Here is a 24,090-nt window from a genome sequence, read left to right as displayed (position 1 = left end):
TCCATAATATTTACACTATAAGTCCAGGAAGCTGAGATTTAAAGTCCGAATAAATTAAAAAAAACATAAGAATACAACTATAACTTTGCTCTTAAGTTTCATGCATGTATTTAGCACGCAGTATTTGCTCTTACTCAAATTAAATGTAGCTGTTTTCTACATTTTCTCGTGTCACCTCCCTCTTCCAGCACTATCCTGCAATACCCACATACACTGGGTTTTCTTCACTTTCCCTTCTTTCTCCCTACAGAAAATCTGGTGTCATATGTACTTTGCTTTTAAACATAAATATTTAGTACCAGTTATCTTTGCTGCTGCTGTTTTTTGAAGGATGTTTCTGCTTCAGCAGAGGGTATCTGCTCCTATTTTTGTTCATGTTTTGTTCTGTGCCCTCTTTAAAACCACGGGAATTGTTGCTAGACAGAGGGTTTCTCCCCTTTTAACCATTTCCCTGCCTCTTGGCAAGCACTGATCCAGAGTTCACGTGTGTGAAGCTGAGGCACAGCTCTTCCACATGCACAAAAATGGTTATTTAAGCCTGGTATTGGTTGTCCCCACTCCTCTCTGCATCTGGAGCCTTACAAAGGGGCACAGCAAGGCCCTTCTCTAGCAATGTGAAGTGGCAGCCTGGCTCAAGGTCACCTTGGGGCAGTTTCTGCTGGGCTGCTCTTTAATAAAGTGTGCAGAACCCCGGGAAGTGTCTGGACTGGTGTTACATAAACCCAGTACGGGTTGACAGCGTCAGAAGGGCACGTTTTCAGCTGTGGAGCAGGACAACGTGCCACACACCTGCTGTGTCCAGGGAGAGAGGAGGAATTGGGGAAATCGTGGAAGTTGAACTAGCCCAAGATACACCCTGAAACTGAGGGCTGAGAAGTGAATTCAGGTTGCCAGAATGCTGAGTGGGAGGGAAAAGCCTGAGAGCAGGTTCCGAGGGCACAATTCCATAGTGTCCTGTGGAGGACTGGAGTAACTGGAGTGAGGGAGGCAGGCAAAGGGAAAAAGGACAGTAACTCAGTGGTTTTGTGTTCTGCCTGAACCCCTGGTTTTGCTGGTGTTTAAGCACATCTAGTGCTGCCTGCGGCAGAGGAAGGGCAGATATTTTGTTTCTTGACTGCAATTGTGAGGTTTGCAGCAAATGTACTGGAACATTGCTGCTGACATTTGCACAGCACAGACCAACCCCTGCGGGTGAATGATGGGCCCTAAGAGAGGCCCAAACTTATTGTTTCCATCAGTTCAGCTCATCCACATCACTCTGATAACATAGTGACTTCTTGCTGCCTGCCTGAAACCTCAGGATTTATTGGAAAACTGCATCTTCTCTGGGAATGCTTGCACAGCACCTTCAGCTTGATTGATGAGTAGAGATGCCCTGGTACAAACAGTGCTGAGCGCAGCCTTATTCCTCCCAGCTGCTGCTGTACCTGCCCCAACAAGCCTGGGGGATTTTTTCTGTGTGTGGATTCTCTAGGCTTTGTCCCCAGTCAATCTACAGAATATGTCTAAAATGTTTTGAGAAAGCACCAGTGGACTTGCAGTGCTCCCAGGACTTTAATCAGATCCCAACTCTTTATTTCCCACCTCAGCAGACCCAGCCTGGGTGTTTTCCAGTGGCTTCCCCCACTCCCAGCACTTTACAAGTCCTTGTCCCTCTAGTTTCAGGACTAGTTCAACTGAAGCAGGATGCAGAAGAGCACCCTGGATCAATGACATTTCTTTCTTGCCTTACAGAAGCCAAATCGAATCTGAGCTAAGCTTTACATTGGCAGACACTGAATCAGGCCACCGGGGAAAAAAAAATCAATGGAGCCGTTTCTAGAGCCTGTTTTCCACCCTCTCCTTCTAAAACAGGGAGGGTTCTTCTGTGCCTGCAAAGTCCCGTGACCAACTCCATCCTCCCCTTCTCTCATCTCTGTATCCTTTGCATCAGCTCTGAGATGACTTCTAGCTCTTCTGTATTTCCAAACCTTAAGCATCCACAATCCTGCTCCGCTGGCACCTTCTGCCAGGGCTCTGCCAGTGCACAGCATCCCATGGGGCAGCCCCACGCTGAGCCCTTTGGCAGTCAGGAGGGCTCTGTTGAGGAGCCGGGGACGATCTCAAGGTCACACAAGGTCAGGGCACACCTTAAGGGGGCTGGCAAACCTCGTGCCCTTCAAGCTTTGCTCAGTTTAGCAAGCCAAAAGCCAGCTAAATAAATAGACCCTACAGAGGCACCGTGTACCTGCAGGACCCGGAGGGATGCAGCGACCCGTCATGTTTTACTCCCCACGGCGCAGCATTAATTCATCACAAAATATACCGCTAGATGGGGCCTTCTGGACAGCGATCCAGGGAGAACAGCTGCTGCCTGGTCAACCTGCTCCTTGCCTTTTCTACACCCACAGTGCCCCCTTCCAGCGCAAGGAGCCCCCAAAGAAGCTTCTCGGGCAGCGAGGGCAGGCTGTGGAGCAGAGGGCAGGGTGGTGCTGGGGGCCAGGAGGGGGGCCAGCTCTTCAAAGCTCAGTTTTCCCTTGAGTTTACAGCTCCAAAGCAGAGGCCAAGCAAGAGCCTGTCCCTCTGGGTGTCCGTGAGGCCAATTTAGGGACTTGGGAAGACCTCGGCTGGAGGAAGAGGTTGTTACTGGGGGCTGTTGCCTGAGGGGGGAAGAGAACAGGGAGGAGCCAGGGCAGAGCAAAGCACTTCCCAGCCTCACCCCTCATCACCTTCCTGCACACCCTGAGGAGCAGAATATCACACCACCAAATAATTCATTGTCATCTCCCAGTCCCTAGAAAACTGCTCCTTGCACTATATTTATGCAGCTGGGTACCAGTTTGGCCCTGCTCCCTCCCAGTGCTCCTGGGTGAAGTGTGCCTCAGTTTCCCCTCTCGAACCAGCTCTTCCAAACCTTCCTGTTTCCTTCCTCTTCCTCACCAGTGCCAGTGGCTCACACTGAGAGCCCTCACACAGCCCTGAGACACACGCTGGCTCCCTGGGCCTGCACTGCCCTCTCCCCCATCCTCTCCAGAACCTGCCCCTACAACCCCATCTAACTGGACTGGCTTTATTCCCTGGCACTGGCAACAGATCCAAGGGTGGGAAATTATCTCCAGGCTCCCAGATTGCTGGAGATGGGGCATGACAAAGCCAAGTGTCCCAAAGCACAAGTTCAGATGTCCAGGTTGCTACACACCTGTGCCTGCAAACCTCTGGGTGATGCTCACGGGGCTTGGACAGGAGCAACAGCTCAAGAAGTCCCAGTGCTCTCCGAGTCTCCTGACCCGTTTGGAATTGCGACACACCTTGCTAATTCTGGAAGTGACCCCCAGCTGTGCCTACTTTGTCCAGTTCGGGCGGGCACCCCGGGCTCTTGTACACAGCAAAGGCTCCTGGGTTCTGCCTCTGTACAGGCTACATAACACCCAATAGGCAGAAATTAATTTGTGCTCTCCAAAAATTAACTGAATACCTTTAAAGAGCCATTGCTGCTTCTTTCCGTGAAGGTTGCAAGGCAGGCAGGACACCGTCTAAGCATTTTAAAGCCAGTGTCCATCACACTGGCTATTGATTACACATCCGCCATATCTAAAGCAGTCCAAAAAAAAATCCTAATCTCAGCTGAAAAATGTTCTTAAAGAGCCGCAGGGGTTGGAGCTGCCCCGGATTGCCGAGCTGGCAGGCAGGCAGGCAGCAGGCAGGAGCCTCGGCTGCTGACTCCTCTATTGAAGCGATGCCTGCACGTTTCCGTGGGAGCCCCGCCACGAGCGGGGACGGGCTGCGAGCCCACCCCCAGCCCCGGCGCCGCTGCCGCCACCCTCTGCTGTGACCCCGCGCCCACCGCCCCGCGCTGCCCACCCCGGCCGGGGAGCTGGAGCTGCCCCGGGAGTGATGGGCTGGCAGGAGCCCATGTGATGCTGGGCTAGCGCCGCTCGCTCCCCGTCCCTCTCCGGCTCGCTCGCTCGCTGTCATGGCGACTCCCAATAATGTTACTCCCACCAACTGCAGCTGGTGGCCCATCTCGGCGCTGGAGAACAACGCGGGGAAATCCACGGAGGGGGAGGAAAATCACGACCCGACAGACCCCGCTCTCAAATCCCAGGACAGATTGGTTTTGTACCACTGGACCCAGTCGTTCAGCTCACAAAAGGTAAAGAAAACAATCGCTCGGCCGGGCTCCCGGGCGAGAATCGCCTCCAGTTCCCAGGGCATCCCCTTGCTTCGGGAGGATGGATGCACTCGGGGGAGAGCGAGGGTCTCAGCCCCGGGGCTGGCCGGGGCAGCAGCGTGCGGCCAGGCAGATCTTTGTACCTTTTAACAGCATCTGCCTGGGGAGGGATAGGGATGGGGATGGGGATGAGGATGAGGATGGGGGGGCTCAGCCGAATCTTGCCTTTGCTTTGGGATCACGGCTTGCATCGGGAGCCGCCTCGGCTTTGTGCTCGCTCCCAGCCCCACACTGGCGTGGCCGGGAGCGCAGACAAAGGCAGAGCCGGGCCCGGGACCACCCTGCTGCTGCGAGAGGGGAGGCAGCCCCGAGCCAGGCTGGTGCCCGGGAGAGGATCCCGGACCCCAGCACGCAGCGATGATTCACCCCTGACACTGCAGCAGTACCCTGGAAATTCTATTCCCGGGGTGCCCCAGCAAGAAATCCCGTTTTCCAGACAACAGTAAATGCTCATTTTGCAGCACAGCAGCTGTGTAGCAAACCCAACCTTCTCCCCCGGCCCCAAACCCCGCATCACTCGTAAGCCATTAATACCGTATGGAGAATGGGCTATTCGGAGGGGTGGGTGGCGGAACACCAAGTTCCCCGGTGCCAGGGCCTCCCCGAGCTCCACAGCCCGGAGGGAAGGCCGGGGCAGAGGTGCCCGTTCCTGCGTGCAGACACAAAGGAGGGAGGATGCCCAATGCAGCAGGGTGGCTGCACATGGTCGGCCCGCAGCACGGGACTGACGGGCTCCGGATCCGCACTGGCGGGGGATGCTCGTGCCCGGCTCCCCGCGGCACCCCGCGCTTGCTGTTATTTTTTGTCTCGCTCGTTGGCCGCCGGCAGAAGGGAGGGAGCGGTTGAGGCACTTCTTGTACAGGGTTTCCTACAATCGACCTCACTCTGCGGGGCAGGACACAGGGCAGGGGATAGGGCAGGGGACACACAGAGCCACCGCACCTGCTGGCACCGGCACTGTGACAGGCTTTGTTTTGAAGTCACTTGCATGGAAAGAGCACTCGCTGGTGTGATGGACATCGCAGGGTGGGGAACAATGGAGGCTCCTCAAGACCCCCGTGCCCAGGGGTTTTGCTCAGAGCAGGCTACAGACAAAGCTTTTCCTGTTCTGCCTCAGGAGCTGCTTGGAACCACCCTCCATGGGCACAGGGCTGTTTGTGGGAGGGATTCTCAGTCCCAGCAGGACGTGGCCTTGTCTGCAAAGGGATTTTTGGAGTTTTACACAAGATGACACCCATGCTCCCGGTGTAGAGAGTGTACACCCATGCTCCCGGTGTAGAGATGTTTCATCACCCCTGTCTAGTATCCCACTTTGGGGCGGTGGCAGGGGCTCCCCTTGCCCTCAGGCACTGGGTACCCTGGGCTGCCTCATGCCCAGCAGCTGCCTCCTGCCAGGCCTTCAGCCTCAGCTCCTGATAGCAGAACAGGGAAGCACAGGGAGCTTGGGGCTGGATACCTCAGGTGGTACTGGCTGATGTTTATCAGCTGGGAGGAAAAGGCCAGGAGTGAGTTGCAGTTGAGGGACCCAGGCTTTCTCTTGTTTGACTTTAAAAGAAAAAATTAATTTGCCATTCCTGTGAATAATTAATAACTAATTCCCCAGGAACTCTGAAGTACTCACAGAAATGCTTATATATGTTAAATTGTATTTATAGCTGCTGCTAGTCGGATGAAAACAAGTACTTTTCCCTCATTCAGTGGTTCTGTAAATCATGGCTTTCTCACATCCCCCGTGGGGTTTTTTTTTTTCGTGTTTGACATACTTAGTTCATAATAGTCAGGTTTTATAACCCAGAAGCCTAAAATGCCATCCCTGAGTGCACATTCAACACCGGCTCATGCACAGAGCAGAGCAGCAGGATCAGCCCTGAGGGCTGGCGATTGGGGTGGGGATGGTGATGATGGCCCAAATCCAGCCCCATTCCTGCCTCCTCCTGCCCCTCTGCAAGGGTGGACTCATCTTTCCCACCCCTGAGACGGGTGGGTCCCACCCCCCCAGTGCTGCTGGCTGGCCCAGGGCTGAAAGAGGGCAGTGGCAGGGGGAGGCAGCAGGTTTGACACAAGAGGTGTGAAGGTGCTTGGGTGATGCCCTCGAGCTGATGTCATCATGGAGGAGGAGGAATGCTGTGCAGGGTCACAGGGGCTGCCTGAAACTTCCCATGGAACAGAGCCTTCTCCCTGCTCAAAATGTGCTCAAAAAGCCAAAGTCCACTCATGAGAGTGGGACATACCTGAGTCAGCATTCAGGTCTCCTTCAGCCAGGCAGCAGGACTCATTGGGTGCACGTGTAAGGCACAACATTGCTGCAGCCTCTGCTTCCTCCTCTTCCTCCTTTTCTCCTCAGGTATGTGCTGGGCTATGCTGGGATCCACAGCAGCATCACTCATTCCCCCCAGCTGGGGAGCTCCTGCCTCCCTCCACCCACTGCTGAGGGATTGGCTCTCAGCCCTCCAGCTCCTCTGCCTGTCACAGAGGCCACTGGCGACCAGGGAGGATGGTCCATGATTCTGAAAAGACAGGATGGGTTTGGGTATCCCCTCTCTGCTGGGAAAACAAATCCTTTCTTGGCTGCCTGGATTTTGCAGCTGTCCCATGGCAACAGCTGCTTGGCTTCTTGCAGGGCAAGCACGTGATCCTGGCATGTCACTGTGCTTAAGCTTTGGGGAAGGGTCTGGAGTGTAAAGGGGTTAGGGGGGACGGGGGACCAGCTCGGTGCATGGGGCTGAGCCCTTTCTCCCTGGCTTCTTGCCCCAGGTACGGTTGGTCATCGCAGAGAAGGGGCTGCCCTGCGAGGAGCGGGACGTCAGCATGCCCCTGATGGAGCACAAGGAGCCCTGGTTCATGCGGCTCAACCTGGGCGAGGAGGTGCCCGTCATCATCCACAGGGACAACATCATCAGCGACTACAACCAGATCATCGACTACATGGAGAAGAACTTCACAGGAGGTAATGCACGGGTGGGCTGTGTCTCGGAGGAAATTCGTGTCTACTCCAGGTGCTGTTTGCTAAATGAATCCACTTTTTCCTTTAAAGTTTTGTCTTCACCCCAGAAGATCAGCAAGCCACCAGCCCTCCCCAGACTTCTATGTTTTCCCATGAAATGGAAGAATTTCCAGCAGAAATCCCCTGCTGGAGGGCTCTGAGGGGTGTGGTAGCTCAGACTCCCCTCTTTCTGTCCTGGAAGTCACACTCCCAAACCTGACAATGTCCCTCAGTCCCCATGGTGCATGGTGGCATCTCACCAGAGTCCCCTCTGGGCCACCGTCCGTGGGAACACTTCTGTACTTTGGCTCTGGGTAATTGTATGACGGGGCCATAAGGGGCCCTGCTGAGAGAAGGTGGCTTTAAGCCGTGTGCTGCTGCCCCTCTTTCCCCTTCCTCAAGGATTTCTGGGCCACTGGCCACAGGCATGGGACCCTGCTGTCCCTGCTGCTTCTGTGCCTCAGAGAAAACAGCCTCTTTAAAGTCAAACACAGCCAGCAGTGCTGAGGACCATGGGAGGATGATGTGACACAAACCCAGAGGAAGGGACAGCCAGGAGAGGGAAGCTCATATTCCCCCCGGAGCAGGGCTGCAGCCAGTGGCCTGCTGAGCCTGGCACACCACGATGCCGAGACAGAGCTCAAAATCAGCTTTGCTCAGCAGCTGTGGTGAGCAGCCTCTCCCCGGCATCTCACACCCCTCATTCCCCCAAACCTGGGGGCTGCCAGGCTGGGCAGGCTTCAAAGCTGAGCAGGGATCTCGGGCTGTGCCATCACAGTGTTCGCCCCAGCATCCATCCCCCTTGCAACAGAGACATCAAAAACATCTCAAAATAGCTCCCGAAGCAAGGGCACCTTGCCAGCTCAGCTGCTGTCCTCTCCTGGCCCCGCCACTGTGCTGCTGCTCCATGGAGGCACGAAGCTCACTCACTGGTGGGGCAGCAGGGATGGGTCCATCAGGAGAATCCCACACTGGCAGCAGGTCCTAGGGAATGGCAGCTGCTTTCCTGCCTGGCGGCAGCCCCAGCACCAAGGAGCATCAGGGAGTGTCGTTCCCTGCACCACTTCACCTGGTCTCTGCGAAGGGCAGGTGGTCCGACATATGTGACAACAGGCTGTCCCCAGCAGGAGGGGGACACAGAGCTGTCTGAGCGCTGGGAAACTCCTGTCGTTGAGATTTTCCAGCCAGGTGCAGTTTCTTACCTTTTTGCTGAGAAATGGAGAGGGGAAGCTCCAGGGAAGAGGGCCCAGAGCATCACTCCGTGCTCCATGCTCTGCTCCATCCTATCGCCCACCAATGCAGCTGCCAAAAGCATTATCAGGAACTGGCAGCGCTGATCTGAGGGGGAATCAGCCACCTTGCAGAAATGTGTAGAGTTTGAAAAGGCCTTTACAAGGTATTTTTACTGAGTTACATTTTCCCCTGGGCTGAGAGCATGGCCTTTTTCAGCTGCTTACACACACTGGGGGCCAGCTATCAGTAAAGGGTGGTGTGTGGAGAGATGTTTTCCTTCCCCCAGAATAGCCAATAAGTGCCAATAAGCCACATTTGAGGGTGCTTCTCACTAGAAACCACTGATGCATTGACCAAGGCAATGTTCCCCCTGGGCCAGTGTGTCCTCCAAGGTCTGCACCCCCTTGCACAGCCCATCACTCGCTGCTATATGCAACAGCAGCCCGTATGTGCAGGTTGCTGTGGCATGTAAAGGCAAGTCAGGCACCATCCCAATGATAAACCTCCCTGGGATGTGCTGAAGGTCGTGGGCTGGTGGCCAGCACGCCACTATTTCATTGTGGTTGCTCCATCTTCCTGCGGGATGGGGCAGTCCCTCTGGATGTGCTGCTCCCAGCCTCAGCCCCAGCCCGTCGGTGCTGGCCAGGAGCCCTGTGGAAGGAGCACACAGGCTATAGGTCAGTTATTGTTTTGTTCATCTGGTCACTTTTCTCAGATGGAAAATCCCTGCTTGGAGAGCTGGAGCCCAGGCAACGCAGGCAGTGAGCAGTCCATGGACAGGGAGGAGCCACCCAAATCTCCCCTTGCTCAGGGGACAGTGATACTGATGCCCATAGGTGGGAACAACTCTGTGGAGCCTTCCAGCAGGGACAGTCCAGGTCAGAGCCATGAGATTTGCAATACAGGAGGTACCCAAATTTGCCTGGCTCCTATCCAGCCATGGGTACCAGCAGGCATGATAATGGCAAAGCAAGGTCCTTGCTAGGTGGGCATTGCCATGCCTGCAGCCCAGCTCCTGCCACTGGCAGCAGGGCTGGGAAGAGCACAGCTGTCACTTCAGGCCCAGAAATAAGGGGCTGCACTGGTCACATCTGCCAAAATCCTTCTGCAAATGTGACCTAACTGAGGTGGGGACACCGGCACGTGGAGAGCCCAGTTCTGCAGAGAGGATGTGGGCAGCAGAGTCAGAGTCCTGGTGGTGGATTTATTCACTACCTGTGAACTGCTTTCTGCAACACCATAAAGATTTATGATCCCATAGAAAACTGGACCCAGTGTTCTTGAGGGAGACAAGAGCAACACTTTACTTCTTGTGGTGGCACCTGCTGTGTATTTTGAGCTGAAAGTGTAATAAAAGGCATGATGCAAACTGCCATCCACAGAAAGTGAATAAAACCCAACAAGGCAGGGAGGAGCAGAGCCAGCCAGGGTGAGGGATGTTCCTGCAGCTGAGACACTGGCTGAGCATGGAGGGAAGGTACACTGGGCTCCTTTGGTCATCTACTCCCATTGCCCATTTGGGGATTTTTAAGGAAGCCCAAGAGAATGAGGTACCTCACTGCCACTGGTGTAAAAACTATATAACTCAGGAGATCCTAAACTCAAATCCCCATCTTTTAGCTTGTTTCTGCAGAACAGGAAGATTGTTCTCCTATCCTAAGAGATGTGAAATTACAGTGTACAAATCCAGAGGCTGTGGAGACTCAGGGCTGGCTACACTGACTCCAGGGATGGGTTTGCCCATCTACTGGGCATGGGCAGGCTGCACTCCTGGCCGGGATGGGCAGCAGGGAGGGAGAGGGCAGAGCATGAGCTACAGATTTGAGTGAATGCTCTGCCTCAGCCAGCCCTGCCCAGAGGTATCTCAGCAGGATTGCACACTGCTGTCCAGAGCGGGCTAAGGAGCCACTAACAAGTGCTTGAGCCCTCCCAGGTCCTGCTAACACGTTTCCCTTTGCCCTGGCAGAGAACGTCACGCAGCTGATCCCCGAGCCGGGCAGCCTGCTGCACTCGCGGGTGCTGCAGTACCGGGAGCTGCTGGACTCGCTCCCCATGGACGCCTACACGCACGGCTGCATCCTGCACCCCGAGCTCACCACCGACTCCATGATCCCAAAGTACGCCACCACTGAGATCCGCAGTAAGTCGCCTTTCCAGCGGGGCTGCCCAGGGCTCCCCAGCTCCTTTAGGCTCGGTGTGGCTCCACAGCCCAGCCAGACATTGTGCTCCTGCTCATCTCCCCTTTCTACCAAAGCAGGCAGGGACACCGCTGGGAAATGGCAAAGCACAGCCGATCTGGGAACTGCAGGCATCCTATAGAGGCTTCCTGACTCAGGGGGTGTCTGGGCTCCCATGGGCCATGCACTCTTCTCCTCAGTTCTTTCTGGGGCACAGGAATTTGCCCCTCTCCCTGCAGTAACTCTAAGGGCATAGGTGGGAGAGTGCAGCCAGATTGAGTTGCAGGCAGTGGATGAATCGGCATAAGTCTGTGTACCTGACCTTCAAGTGCTCATGAAACATTGACGATGCTTAATATAACTGAATGGCAGGGATTGCTCCTGGAGAGAATTCCTCGCCAGAAAAGCGACCTTGTTGGGAGGGTATTGGCATGTGCCAGGTCTCTCCATTCCTTTAGGCTCTGGCCCCAGGCTGGCCCCTAGACAACACTGTTCCCACCCCAATCCCTTCGGTTGCCTGGGTGCCAGATGGTCCTGCTGAGGTGGGATGCACTTGTGCACAAAGAGAAATAGGCAGTTCCTGAGGTGCAGCTGGTGGTCTGCCCTGCCTCTGCTGACACCCATCCCAGACAGCTTTCCCCATGTCACCAAGTGTCACCTCCACCCCCAGACCTTGGGCTGATGCAGGCCAGAGCCCTTCCCCTCCCCAAAGGGTGCTGCTGTGATGGCTCCAGCCCTTGTCTGCCTCACATCGCCTCCCCAGCACTCTGCCGAGGTCCCTTGCATATCTCTTTGTCCAAACCTCCTCACTGGTGGCATTTTTCCCAAGCCAGTGGAGGGGTATGAGCAGGTCTGACGTGTCCTTCCCCCCCAGCACATCTTCTGCACCCAGGCAATGGCTCAGCTGCCCTGTTGCAGTGGGTGCTGAGGGAAACTGATGTCGTTGTGTCCCAAGGAGAGGGTGAACCAAGGTTCCAGGCTCTCCCAAGGGGAACAGTGGAATGAAATCAGGATGATATCCAGATTTCTATCTGAGTTGCAGCCCCAGGAGAGCTGGTTGGCAGCCTTAGCAAGCACAAGCTCAGGGCAGAAAACAGGGAAATTCAGCATTTTATGGCAGCGTACAGCCTGCTGCTGGCTCCCACCCCAGCCAGCCCTGGCACCTCCCGCACCAGCACACTGGCAGAGCCAAGGCCTCCCTTGTTGGAGGGAACAAGGAGGGAAAGACAGGTGGTCCCTGGCAGGAAGACACTAGCCCAACTTTGGGTAATTTATGCCTTCCTTTAGGTGTTACTCTGCCTCTAGTATTCTTTTCTTCCTTTCACTCTGCTCCTTTCCCTCCGTTAGCTCCTTTGCACGAAGCCCTTCCCATCCTCCCTAGGCCCTGAGAGGCAGAAGGGTGAGCATCTCTGCCGTGCTCATGGTGGGCATCCCTGGACACCAAGCCAAGGTGGGGCAGCTCCACCCAGGAGGGGGCATCCCCTCCTGTGCCACACTGCTCTGAATGTACACCCAAGTGTGGGCAGGCAGCTCGGACATCCCAAAGGCTCAGCCTGCTGGGGATGGAGCTCAGGAGCCAGGTTATGGGCAAGTTCAGGGATGTTCTTAAAACAGTAAACAACAGACAGAACTTCCAGCAGCTCTAATATGAATCCAGGAGGGAAAATGAAAAGCTGAAACTCCCCCTGAAACTCCCAGGCTGGCACTTACCACAGGGAGGGGGATCGGCCACACCCCAGAGCCAGCACTGCCCTGTGGATAGGACAGCTGATGGAGCCACCTGCTCTCAGATGTGGCAGCAGAGGAGTAGCAAGCCATGAATTTGGCCCATTTTAGCTCTCTGGGGTCTTTTTTTTTGGTGCTACAGCAATATTTTGACTGCAGGACAAGGTGCTTTGCTATCAGACACAGATCATCCCAGCCCCTCTGTCTCCCTCCAGGACATTTAGCTAACGCCACCACGGATCTGATGAAGCTGGACCATGAAGAGGAGCCACAGCTGTCTGAGCCTTACCTCTCCAAGCAGAAGAAGCTCATGGTGAGTGGGTCAAGGTCACACACGTCTCTGGTGTTGGGGGGACATGACCCACAGACCTGCCACAGGCACCTGATGCCTTGTGTCCCTGAATCCATCCATTCCCCATCCTAACCCTGCTCTCTACCCAGGCCAAAATCCTGGAGCATGATAATGTGAACTACTTGAAGAAGATCCTTGGAGAGCTTGGGATGGTGCTAGACCAGATTGAGGCCGAGCTGGAGAAAAGAAAATTGGAGTACCAAGGTAGGCACCGGGCTGTGTTTATGGGGTGTTTTTCCACACGAGGCTGAGGTGCAACACCAGAAACAGCCAAAAGCTTTGTACCCGATGAACAACTCCCATGGAACAACCACTAGTGTGTTTGGGGCTCCCACTGGGCTCTCCTAGTTTTGGGTACACTGATGTTGTTGCAGCCATGGTCTTACTAACCTCTGGCAAACCACCCCTGCACCCTTTGTCACAGGGGATAGCAGGACCCCTGTCCTCATGGGTGCTCTTTGGGAGCCCCAAAGTCATCACAGGGTGATGGCAGGTCCCCTCTACTACAGCAAGGGGCTGACAACAACCGATGCTCTGTCTGGTTTAGGAGGGAACAGGCTGGGAACAGTGCACCATGAGGAGCACTGGCTGCTGAAAGTGCAGGGATGGGAACATACGCTGCAGCCAAGCCCCCTCACATCACCAGGCTGTGACAAATCCCAGTGGAGCATGGGCAGGGAAACCCAGGAATGTGAGGGGCCCTGGAGGGGGAGCCTTTATAGAACCTGCGTCACATGCCAGCAGGCAAGAGAGAGGGACACCGGCCACCCCTGACATCAAACACGCAGCGCTGGGAGCCTGGCAGGCAGGGGTGCCTGGGCAAAGCTGGGCAGTGCTTGTCCCCCCATCACCCCTGGATGACGCTGTCCTTCCTCCTCTCTTCCCACTGCCGGCAGGGCTCCGAACCCCAGCCCCGGGAGGGCTGGCAGCTGCCAGTGCCGCGGTGCCAGATCCAGAGCAGAGCCCAGGCACAGTTAATCAGGGGATGGTCCCACAGCTGCCCCTGCCCTCGGGGCTGGCCTTGCCTGTGGGGAGCCGTGCGTCACTCTCGGGGCCACACTGGAGGGCCCTTGGAGGTGTCAAGGTCGGGCCCTGCAGGGCATCGGGCTGGGGATTTACTGAGAGCCCTGATGTGCTCACAGTGGCATTCTGCCTTGCCCTAATTTCCTCAAACACCCTCATTAACTGGTGTGAGGGGTGGCACAGCAGAATTTAGCCTAATGAGGTGCCCTGGAGGACGTCCCAGGTGCCTGGAGCACAGGGATGGCTGCTGCTGCTGCTATTGCCAGCACCCAGGTGCTCCAATGCCTTCAGTCCTTGTTTGCTGTTCCTGCCCTCTGCTCCAGAACCCCAAACTCCCACACCGGGCTCATGGCCAGGTCAGGATCTCAGCAGTGGGCACGATCACCACTTTGGCAACTTCCCAGGAGCTGCAGTGCAGCAGCTCTACTCCCACGCAGCCCAGGCTGCTGGCGATGCAGGAGGGAAGAGGGTGGGAGGTGCCGCAGGAACGCCAGGAGACCCCTGCCACAGGCACCCCATTGAGCTGGGACAGGCTGATCCGAGCTGGGGCTGCTCTGGATGCAAAGGAGAAGAGTTGCCTTTGCCTGTGCTCCCACCCCACTCGGTGCTGGGCTGGGGTGCAAGGGGCTGGGGCAGCCCATATCTAGGTCCAGACCTCAGCAGAGGTGCAAGCCCAGAGCCAGAAGGAACAGCGGTGGATCACAGCTCTCTCCCGAAGTCCCACCCTCACATGTGCTTTCTCCTTCACCTGCAGCAGTGCCTGGGAGCGAGGCAGCTGCCTCAGTCCTGCTCCCCTCACCTCTTAGCAGAAGCACCCACAAGCTCCCCACCACACCCAAGAAGCTCTGGCTGCAGCACCCCCACAAGTCATTAGTCACTGAAAATATTTATTGACTAATTAGGCACAGGCAATCTGTCCACTCGGGCAGTGCCTCCAGCAGGATTAGGCAGGCTGCCAAGCAGCTACAAATAAGGGCTGCTAATTACCCCTAATTGCCCTGGCCTGATCCTGCAGGCAGCCCTGCAGCACCAGTGCCTGCTCTGGGATGCTGTACTGGGGCCTCTCTTCTCTTTCCTGGTATAGTAGCCACAGGACAATGAAGAGCCCCAGAATTAGGAATTTGGAGCACAGCTGGCTGAGGGTGGATTTTTGTGTCCCTTCTGATGTTTTTTACCTGCACCTTCTTTCATGTCCCTCAGCTCCATCCCAGCCCTGCTCCTCGGTATTGAAAGGGCGCTGGGGGAGTGCTTAACAACATCCTGGCCTGAAAATGCTTTTTCCAGCCTAAAACCAGCTTGCTTTATTTTTGGATGTCTCTCTGGTGGGGTCATTTCCAGGATCACCTATTATCAGGGGCTGTCAATCCTTCGATGTCTTTCTTCATATCCTGCACTCACATTGAGCTCTGTCTCCCCCAAAAGCCTGGCTCTTGGCACAGATGTGCTGCCAGTTTAGGTGTTCTGGAGCAGGGTCCCTGGTACAGGAGAGAGAACAAAGGCAGAACCTCCCCAGCAGCACATAAGGGAGAGCAGCCAGGCCATCTAGCAAATGGTTTTGATTCCTGAGGATTTCTCACATCCCTAAAATAGGACAAGTTGACATGACACTCCTGAAACAGCTCCAGGTGCAGCCAAGGGCAAACACTGCTGCTCTCCCCGAGCACTGACACAGCAGAAGGGGTCACTACACTGCATCTTCCTTCAAGTGGGACAAAGGGCTCTTTTCCTGGGTACAGGAGGATGCCATCTCCTGCTGCTCTTGACTTGGGGAAGAGGCAGCAGAGCCACTTTGCAGCCAGTGATTTGTATATTCACAGGGGTTATAAATTACCATCTTACATTCCCAGCTTCTCACACTCCATACCCTCTGTCACATAACCTGGTAGATGGGGTCTGAGCTCCTGGCCCATCAAAGAGCTGGGAAAAAAACATCCCAGATCTAATACAGATGTTCCAGTCTGTGCAGACCTTTTGAGCAAAGCTTCAGGTGCTCACACAAGGGATTCTTACCTTTGCTCTGTCTCTTCTCTCTCCAGGGCAGAAGTGTGAACTTTGGCTCTGCGGATGCGTCTTTACTTTGGCCGATGTCTTGTTAGGAGCCACCCTGCACCGCCTCAAGTTTCTGGGACTCTCTAAGAAATACTGGGAAGATGGCAGCAGACCCAACCTACAGTCCTTCTTTGACAGGATACAGAAACGCTTCGCCTTCAGGAAAGTTTTGGGAGACATACACACCACGCTCCTCTCTGCAGTGGTACCCAATGCCTTCAGGCTGGTCAAGCGGAAACCTCCCTCCTTCCTTGGAGCCTCCTTCCTGATGGGATCTCTGGGGGGAATGGGATATTTTGCTTATTGGTACTTAAAGAAAAAATACATCTAGTGCTGACTGCTTGGTGTTTAGTTTGGTGTCTCTGTGCTGTGTGAAATTATGATGAAGCCTCAGTAACTGTAATGAAATTTGAAGCAAGGTAATGAATAATTATAATGTTTAATGTAACATTCCATAGTCTAGAAGTAGAAACCTTATACTGCAAGGAAATAAGACAACAACAACAACAACAAAAGCATCAACTTGTAAATGCCTTTTTTAGGTTTAAGTATTCAACTCCAGCGAGAGGCTCAAGGGTTCACAGGCTCAGCCGTGCCCACCGGGAAGTGGCACTGCCTCCAGCACCAGCCAGCTCCAGTGGGAGAGACAGGAATCCCAGGAGGCTTCCCGACACCCAAGTTGACTAATGGGACTTGGATTCTTGATCCTGTACGTTTGTGTTTCCAAATTGTTCACTGGCCACATTTCACACATGCAGGTAGTGGGGACTTTCTTCTTCTAGAAGGTGTTGTGTTGTTGTGCTCAGAGGCTTTCCTGGGAGCAGGGTGCAGTAGCTGGTCACAGTCAAGGTGGATTTCTGTTCTTCAAGTATCCATTTAAAAAATTATTTTCATTAAAAGGAATATTTTTTATTGAGCTGCTCTTAGAATGCATCCACTTTCTACGTCTGGTTTTGGTGGGCTTTTTTTTAAAAGAATTTAATGTCTGTCTTTAACTGCCGCACCTTTTTCTTGAGATAAATCATTTTGACTTCCATCCTGAATTCTGGCACATGAAGGAGATTATTGTTTTAAGCCTTTTTGGATCTGTCTCTTGAGTTTTCTTTCACGGATTTGCAAAGCATCTTTCACCAACTGAGCATATTTGGACTCTGAAAAAGTACAACCATTTTCAGAACTTTTCAGCACTTTCCTGAAGGTGCTTTGGCTTTCTTCCATCCGGGGCTCTTTTCTGTCATTTCCTCGCTGTGTGTTTTCTTAGGGACACTTTGCACAGAATCACATTGATGACTTTCTTGTGCCTTTTGCATGCTGGAAAGAATAACGGGCCTCACTGCTACTCATGCTTTGGAAACTGAGATCCTCAATAAACCATATGGGAGGAGTAATGGCTTCGCATCTCTAAATGTGTTCCACATCCTTCTGGTCCTAGTGCAAGGCATGCCCGAGGGCAGTGGGATGTGCAGGTGGTTTGTGCTTTGGCCCATGTACTGCACTGGTATAAAACTTGCATGGAAATTATACGTATTCCTCTTCCAAGCGCTAATTTCTGTAAGCACTCAGCCTGCTGGCTTTCCAGGCACTCCAGTGATCCCTGTGAGCCATGCTGCATCTCAAGGCTTGGGAACGTATGCCAAGTGTGGCTGAAATAATACGACTTGCATTTGCCTCCGATTCAAAAGTTATCTTTATGTGTTTGAAAGCAGCAAGCTTTCCCCAGGAGCTTTTGATACAACCTGGCAGCCATAGAATTGGGAATATTTAGCAGGAATTACCAGGGATAAGCATGGAGAGAGCGCAAAAGGCACACATTGATACAGTGCTTGCCATAAGGCTGGCCTGACAGACTTCTGGAATACAACAGGCTGTGTAGCTGCAGAGGCTCTGTCATCTCATTACCTCCCTGTGGTTAGGGCCACACTTAAAATTGGTGTGTGGGAACCCAAATCCACCACCTGCACATGCATACCTTGCTCCTTCAGCTGAGGCTGCTGAGTGACACCTTGCAGACACACATTCTCCCAAATACATTCAGTATTTGCTTCATGGAATCAGTGACTTCAGAAGAAATAGTTATTTTCCTTCTGTTTGAAGAGGGAGGGCGGTTGGGTGCCCTGACCTCCTCCTTTCGCTGAATCTGAAAGGTGTAAGAAAATGAACTGTGGGTCATCCTCTCTTTGGTCAATTAGCTGGTGATGAACCCCCCCTGAAAGATTTTTAAAGATACACCAACATGAAACCCTTACCAGGATTTCATCCTTTTACCTTTGTTTGTCCTACACACACACTTGCTGGTGATTTCCAAAAGCTGATAAAATGCAGAAATCTGGTGTAGAAAGGAACATGAACAGGGTCCAAGGCCACGAAACCCAGAGGGAAGGAGAGCAAATACTTCCTCCATTCCTAGGATTTCAGCCCAACAATGAGGCAGAGGGAAGCTGCTTAGCAAGCCTGCTGCTGGTTACTTTGCTCCTTGATTTTATTTATTTTTGTACTTCAAACCACAGAATAAATTTAAAGTCATGGTGCAAATCAGACCTCTAAACACTGGAGAAAATAGGTGTGTGTTTTGCTCGGAGGACACTGTTGAAATGCAACTGTTACAAGGAAGCCAGACAGGTCCAGCAGCTGGAGCAAGGCATGGACAAGAGCTGTCACCAGTGTTGCACTGTGGGCTGCTGGGGAGCCACAGATGCTGTAGTGGTGGATTTTGTACAGGTTCTCAGCTAGATACAGTCAATAATAAGCCTTTGCTCTGCACCAAATTAAAAAAAAAAAAAAAAGGCAAAAATTGGTGCCACTCCCTTGTGTCACTAAGCCTTGTTTTCCTGCCCTTGTAATGAAAAAGTACCAGGACTTTGCTCCAGGGAAAAGCAATCAGCGAGAGTGATAAAAGACAATTACTGTGGCAGGCAGGGGCTGGATTGATGTTCGAGATCCCACGGAACAAATGTCAGAGCCCCGATCAATCCAGATTAGCCCGTGTCTGTAAGCAGCCCTGTGGTGATTACTGGCTGGCATCATAAAAAGTCGCTCTTGCTCCGACGGATCTCAGCCTGATCAGACCTTTTCTGCTCCAGTTCCACTGCAAAGGGGAGCCCACTGTACAACCTGGCCATGAGCCAGGCACTGGCCCAGTGTTCACTGCCCAGGGCATGTTCTGTACGCAGAAACATGAAAATGATGGCAAAAATCTGTTTTCTCACTTTGGGACTTTATGCTTTGCTCTCAGCAAGGTGTGGGGTAACAGCAGCGCCCAAGGGGAAAGGCAGCAAGGTGAGGCACCTCAGAGGTGCTATTTTATATTTTAGACAAGAGGAAATGGCTCCTGCTGCATCCTGCACCCAACACTTCTGTGTACCTGACCCAACCCCAGCCAGGGTCCTTCTTTACTCGAGATGTATTTATTTACCCAAGCAAATTTTTATCCTTTGAAATCCCTGAGTTTTAGAGACAAATGTGCTTTAAGGCACCTCGGTGCTTTAAAATCTGTATCTGTGCTGAAGTGTGGAACTTCTCATTAGCAGAGGGATGAAAATCACAGGCTTTATGTCAAGTGCAAGCACCCCTGAGATGCAACTTCATGACAGAGTCTCTCCCTCCTGCCTCCCAAGCCTCCTGTTTAACGGGCTCCCAGTGGTCACATTTGCAGAACTGCAGCTTCTGAAATCTTTTTATTCCTACAGGATTTGCTCAAAAGACTCAGTTATGAAAATTGAAAACGTACGTGTCAGCCTTACTGCTGGCTGGCAGCGTTTTCCTTTGCTTGGCAAGGGATGGAGGAGACCTCTCCATGCAGAATAAAAGATTTCAGCACCAAGCTGGCCAGAGGACAGGGAACACACCACAGAGCCTCTCGCAACTTGCCAAAGAAATTGAGATCAAGAGCTGCCTAAGAATATCTATTTGGTGACCATTTGGTGGCCCCGTCAGAATTTATTTGCCAAGTGTTCCTCTGTTTTTGAATGAAAAAACCATCCTTACCACCCAGCTGCAATTTCAGAATCCAGGCTCCCAAGGGAAGAGGGGTGGTGTAAGAGCTGCTCCTTCCTTCCTTTCTGCTGCGAAAGTAAATGAAGGATTTCTTCACAAAACACCAAACAGAAAACATTAAAGCTTGTGAAAATATTTAACATCAGGTTGTGTTTGGTGGCATTCACTGCCATCATAAGGATCAAAGCCAAAACCACCCAGACTGGATCCACAATGCAGGCAATGACAGCAACTAAATCCCTCAGGTTGCTGAAAGATATATGGGGTAATATGATTATGGTATTTTGAGATGGCCAGGGATAATATAAAATATGATAATATGAAATTAAAAACAAAAACCCCAAAGTAACAGGATGTACAACCAAAGAGCTGACTATTGTAACCCCAAACCTGCAATTTCCTGTGGCATAGCTGAGGAAAATAGGGCAATTTCCATTCACAGCAAAGCTGCTGTTGTTACAGAAGTCTGGAGAAAAGCTCCTTCTGCCATGGTGGGACAGAATAAAATCCCCAGTTCAGCAGCAGTGCCCAGGGAAAAGTTCAAATCCACAGGTGTGAATGCGATTGAAAACATCTGTGTATGCAGTGAACAGGAACAGATCTTGTATCCTTGAAAGATTTCCTAAAGCATGGCCTCAGTGGCCAAATTGCAGATGTTTCAGACCCAGCCATTTCTAATTCTGAATCTAAGGTTATGAGCAGTAATGAAAACACACAGGAACTTGGATTCTCTGATAAAGCACATTCATGACAAACACATTTCCTGGTTTTCCCCTGGTGCTGATCCCCAAATGTGCCCAAAGGACATTTCACAATCGTCTTTCATTCTCCTTTTAGCTCACTTTCCTCTGGAGGATTAAACAGAGAGAAAACAGCCTGCACTGAACAGCTCCCAGTGGAAGCAGGAATAGCAGCTATGCCATAAATAATGAGGATGAAGAATTGCTCTGTCAGAACACAGGTGTCCATCACAGCAGCAGTACCTGTGTGCTGCTGGCCAGGCTCTACCTGCAGAGAGCAGATTATTTCCATTTCCTTTTCACTTTGGTGCTGAAGAGCTTCAACAAGCAAAATGTCAACCTCCACCCACTTCTCAGGAGCTCACAGCATTTTTTCTTTCTTTTTGTTCCCTCTGCACAACAATCTACTTTCAGCCCCTTTTTTCTTTACCCCTCTCTGCTGTCCTACCCCTTTCCTCCCTCCTGGACTCCCTGGTGTCACTCTCCTGTCACAGAGAGCAGGCAAAGCGTGACCATCTCCCAGAGACGCTCCTGTTGTCAGGAGTCCCTGGGTTGTCAAGCTCTGCATCAGTGAACACATCACCTCCCATTCCCCCTGTCTGAGGAAGAGCTGCTAAGAAAGGAAGGAGATGGAATCTTGCTAAAAACTTCTTAACGAACAGCACAGATCAATGACTTCTAAAACATTCCTTTAAAAATAACACCATCCATCCCCCTACTTGCATTGCCTCCCCTTCTCAGCCCTTTCCTACCAGCACCTCATCTCTCCTGTGACCTAAATCCTTTTTAGCTCCAGAAGAGTTATCCAAATAAAGCTACTTTGCAATCAGAACAGAGTGTAAGCAGGTTTGAGGGTGCTGTGTAATGCTGCAGGCAGTTCTTGACACAGAACCAAGTATCCTGCATAGTTAAGTGCTGTTTCGCACACACTCTTTACATCACAAGGTCATGGCACTCCACCACCAGCCTCCTGAACACTCTTCTATTTTTGCTTACCAGAAGCAATTTCTTTCCATCCCGTGACCTTGGATCCAAGCACTACCCAACAGCAATAGTTTTTTTTCTTGGACACAAGAAAAAAACCTCTGAAAACAACAAAGAAAAACCCCCAGTGAGCAAAATAAACCAAAAAACCCCGGCACAATTTTTTCTCCTAACTTTCAAATCACGACAATCAACAGAAAAAAACCATATATTCTTAAAAACTTCCATCATCTATCACTTCCATTCTTCTAAAAACTGAATCAGGTCAGGCTGTGACAAAGCTGAAGCAACAGAGCCGTGCTCTAGAGTGACACGGTACCAAGCCCACACCACATCTGTGCTCGCTCCCATCACCTGCAAAACCTGCAGAGTGCAGGCCCAGGGTGCCATTCCCAACAGCACAATCCTGCTAGGTGTGGGAACAACAATTCACACATTTGGATATGGCCAACAGGCTCTGTGGGCTGAGCATCATCCTTATTTTCCACTCCTTTAGCACGGCTTTCTCCATCACAGTCGACTGTTCTGAGGCACAACCTATTTAGCTGAATTTTCCCCGGCGATGAGTCACGACTTGAGCCTGTCACAGCTACATTGAGCCTGTCACAGCTACGTTGAGCCTGTCACAGCTACGGTCACACCACGTGTGACCTCTCGGCGCAGTCCCCATGAGATGGGAAGGCTCTGCAGGCAGGGCAGGACCCAGGGAAGGCATTTCAGAAGAGCTGACATTTACACTGAGGATATGCCTAGTTCCTGCTCTGACATCAACCATGACTGAGGGAATACACAGCCCAGACCTGCAAAATTAACCCAGCCTGGACATGGGAAAAGGCTTCGGAGATGTGAGAAAAAAGTAATCGTTTGTATTTATTCTTGTTCTGCATTTTCCTTTCTTCAGCCTTCACCACTGGGGGGGATCCTCAGTTCTGCCACAGATCCCCTGCCACTGGACACATTGCCAGGAAGAGCACAACAGTGAAAGGACATTTTTCCAAGTGCTGCTTTCCCATGATACCCAACTCTCCTGAAAGACTGGTAAAACTCTTCCCCTACTGCTTATTTCCTGTGCCATGTTATAGTCCAAAGCTTTACAGAGAAGTTTTGTGGCTTGTTACAAGCACATGGCATTGCCTCTGTTTTGTGATGGACAGGGGGTAGTTTAAAAATAAATAATATTTCAAACTAAATATTACAATCACATAATTGCCTGAGATTTCATGGACTGCACTCAACCTTGATGGCCATTTCCATCTCTGCTTTTCCAGCTTGTAAACTTCATGCTCTCATTCCATATTTCATTTAATCACTAAGGCACCCTTCCCATATCCAAATTAATAATTTCCTGCTAAGCACCTGGGTGAAAGTACCCTTCACTGAAGTGAGTGCTTGCTCCCCAAGAGAAGGACAAAGGTAACTCTCCTAATGCATCGAGCTCTGCTGTCACATCACCTCTTTCCTTCCTGGAGCTCAAGCATATCAGATGCAGTTCTGCTCCAATAAATAAACCACGTGCTTTTCTTCAGGTTTTCCACCAGTACAGTGACAGAGCAGCTCTGTTTAACAACAGTTAAACATCAGTTCAGAGTCACAACAGCCTTTTTGTATCTATTAATTACTTTCATCTTAAGCTTTGCAAAATACCTCTAAGAAGGGAAGGCAAAATACTGAGAGAGAGCACACATCCAGCAGAGGTGAAGAGCATCTATTACTAATCTGTGCTCCAGGAGGAGAGATGAAGCTATGAAAAGAAATAATCCCAGGAAACAGGTTTCTGAGCAAAAGGAGATAACACAGGGTGATCAAAGACCTGGAAAAGGCTGATTGCAGAGAAGCTGCAAGGAGCTACTTTAAGCTACAGTGGAAAAATCAGATACTATTTAATGAAGTGACCATAGACTTGTGTTCACAACTAAAGACTGATTTTCCAAAATATTTAACATGTCTCAGCACTTTGTTCCATTAAAGTGCACCTCAGGGCATAACTGGGTGTTTCTCACTTTGCCACCAATTGCCACACACCAAAACAGAAAACAGGATTCTTTTTTTGCAGCCACCCACAACCAAAGTTTCAGCACACACACATAAATTGGGAAACCAGGAACATCATTTAGCACCAGTGAAGCATTCATGGATCACGTTTGCTTTGAACAAACTTGGAGAAACAATCAAACCCTGGGTTCAGACATGTTTGAAGTCTGAGCTGCTCACATGGCTCTTATGAAAGACCTCAACTTTCCTGTTTGCCTGATCTCGCCTCCAGTGACGCAAACATTTGAAAGAATCCCAGGTAAGTGAAGAGTGAAATGAATCCTAAGGCAGTTTTTCTTCCCACTGTGTTCTACCTGTTCCCAGCAGAGGAAAATGTTCAAGGCACCAAGACCTGCCCTGGCCACAGCAGTCAGGCCAAAAGCTGCTTCTGTGAAAGAACCATTAAACAGGGCCCATGAAATAAGCCAAACACAGGCAATGACAAATTAACAGACAGATGTTGAAATATGTGAGGTATTGGAGGCAAAAATTCCCTAGGTAATTCTAGAGACAGAAAGACAGCTCTGTGAGAACAACAGGAATACTTTTAACGCAGAAAAGCAAAAAAACCCCACCCCAACACATGAAAC

General features: G+C 51.7%; 1 protein-coding gene and 1 long non-coding RNA gene across 4 annotated transcripts; one reads left to right on the top strand and one right to left on the bottom strand.

The window, feature by feature from the left end:
• The first annotated feature begins 3,860 nt into the window (after positions 1-3,860).
• On the top strand, positions 3,861-18,473 carry GDAP1L1 (ganglioside induced differentiation associated protein 1 like 1). Of its 3 annotated transcripts, XR_011156131.1 has the most exons (7): positions 3,861-4,132; positions 6,965-7,157; positions 10,393-10,566; positions 12,544-12,641; positions 12,770-12,884; positions 15,740-16,171; positions 16,295-18,473. XR_011156131.1 is itself a non-coding variant. In XM_069034454.1 (6 exons), exons 1-6 carry the CDS (start codon positions 3,953-3,955, stop codon positions 16,081-16,083), a joined length of 1,104 nt encoding a protein of 367 aa, XP_068890555.1. In that variant the 5' UTR covers positions 3,861-3,952; the 3' UTR covers positions 16,084-18,473. The 3 variants fall into 3 exon arrangements, 2 of the variants coding, with proteins under 2 accessions (XP_068890555.1, XP_068890556.1); XM_069034454.1 differs by having other exon boundaries at positions 15,740-18,473; XM_069034455.1 differs by lacking the exon at positions 3,861-4,132 and adding an exon at positions 6,482-6,554 and having other exon boundaries at positions 15,740-18,473.
• LOC138121198 (uncharacterized) lies at positions 17,809-23,328 on the bottom strand. The gene is made up of 5 exons (XR_011156132.1): positions 23,114-23,328; positions 22,922-23,025; positions 21,482-21,570; positions 19,737-19,813; positions 17,809-17,889 (listed from the first exon to the last, which is right to left on the bottom strand). It is a non-coding gene; the product is annotated as an uncharacterized lncRNA (long non-coding RNA).
• Positions 23,329-24,090: the final 762 nt, after the last annotated feature.

This window comes from Aphelocoma coerulescens, chromosome 20 (genome assembly GCF_041296385.1).
Source record: "Aphelocoma coerulescens isolate FSJ_1873_10779 chromosome 20, UR_Acoe_1.0, whole genome shotgun sequence".
Taxonomy (NCBI): Eukaryota; Metazoa; Chordata; class Aves; order Passeriformes; family Corvidae; genus Aphelocoma; species Aphelocoma coerulescens.
This window is presented reverse-complemented; position numbering and strand designations above follow the sequence as displayed.

Excerpts from the sequence above, each read along its gene's own strand:
- GDAP1L1 (XM_069034454.1), top strand. The coding sequence starts at position 3,953 with ATGGCGACTCCCAATAATGTTACTCCCACCAACTGCAGCTGGTGGCCC. Across the intron at positions 4,133-6,964 it reads AGTCGTTCAGCTCACAAAAG|GTACGGTTGGTCATCGCAGA; the intron begins GTAAAGAAAACA and ends TTCTTGCCCCAG. Across the intron at positions 10,567-12,543 it reads CGCCACCACTGAGATCCGCA|GACATTTAGCTAACGCCACC; the intron begins GTAAGTCGCCTT and ends GTCTCCCTCCAG.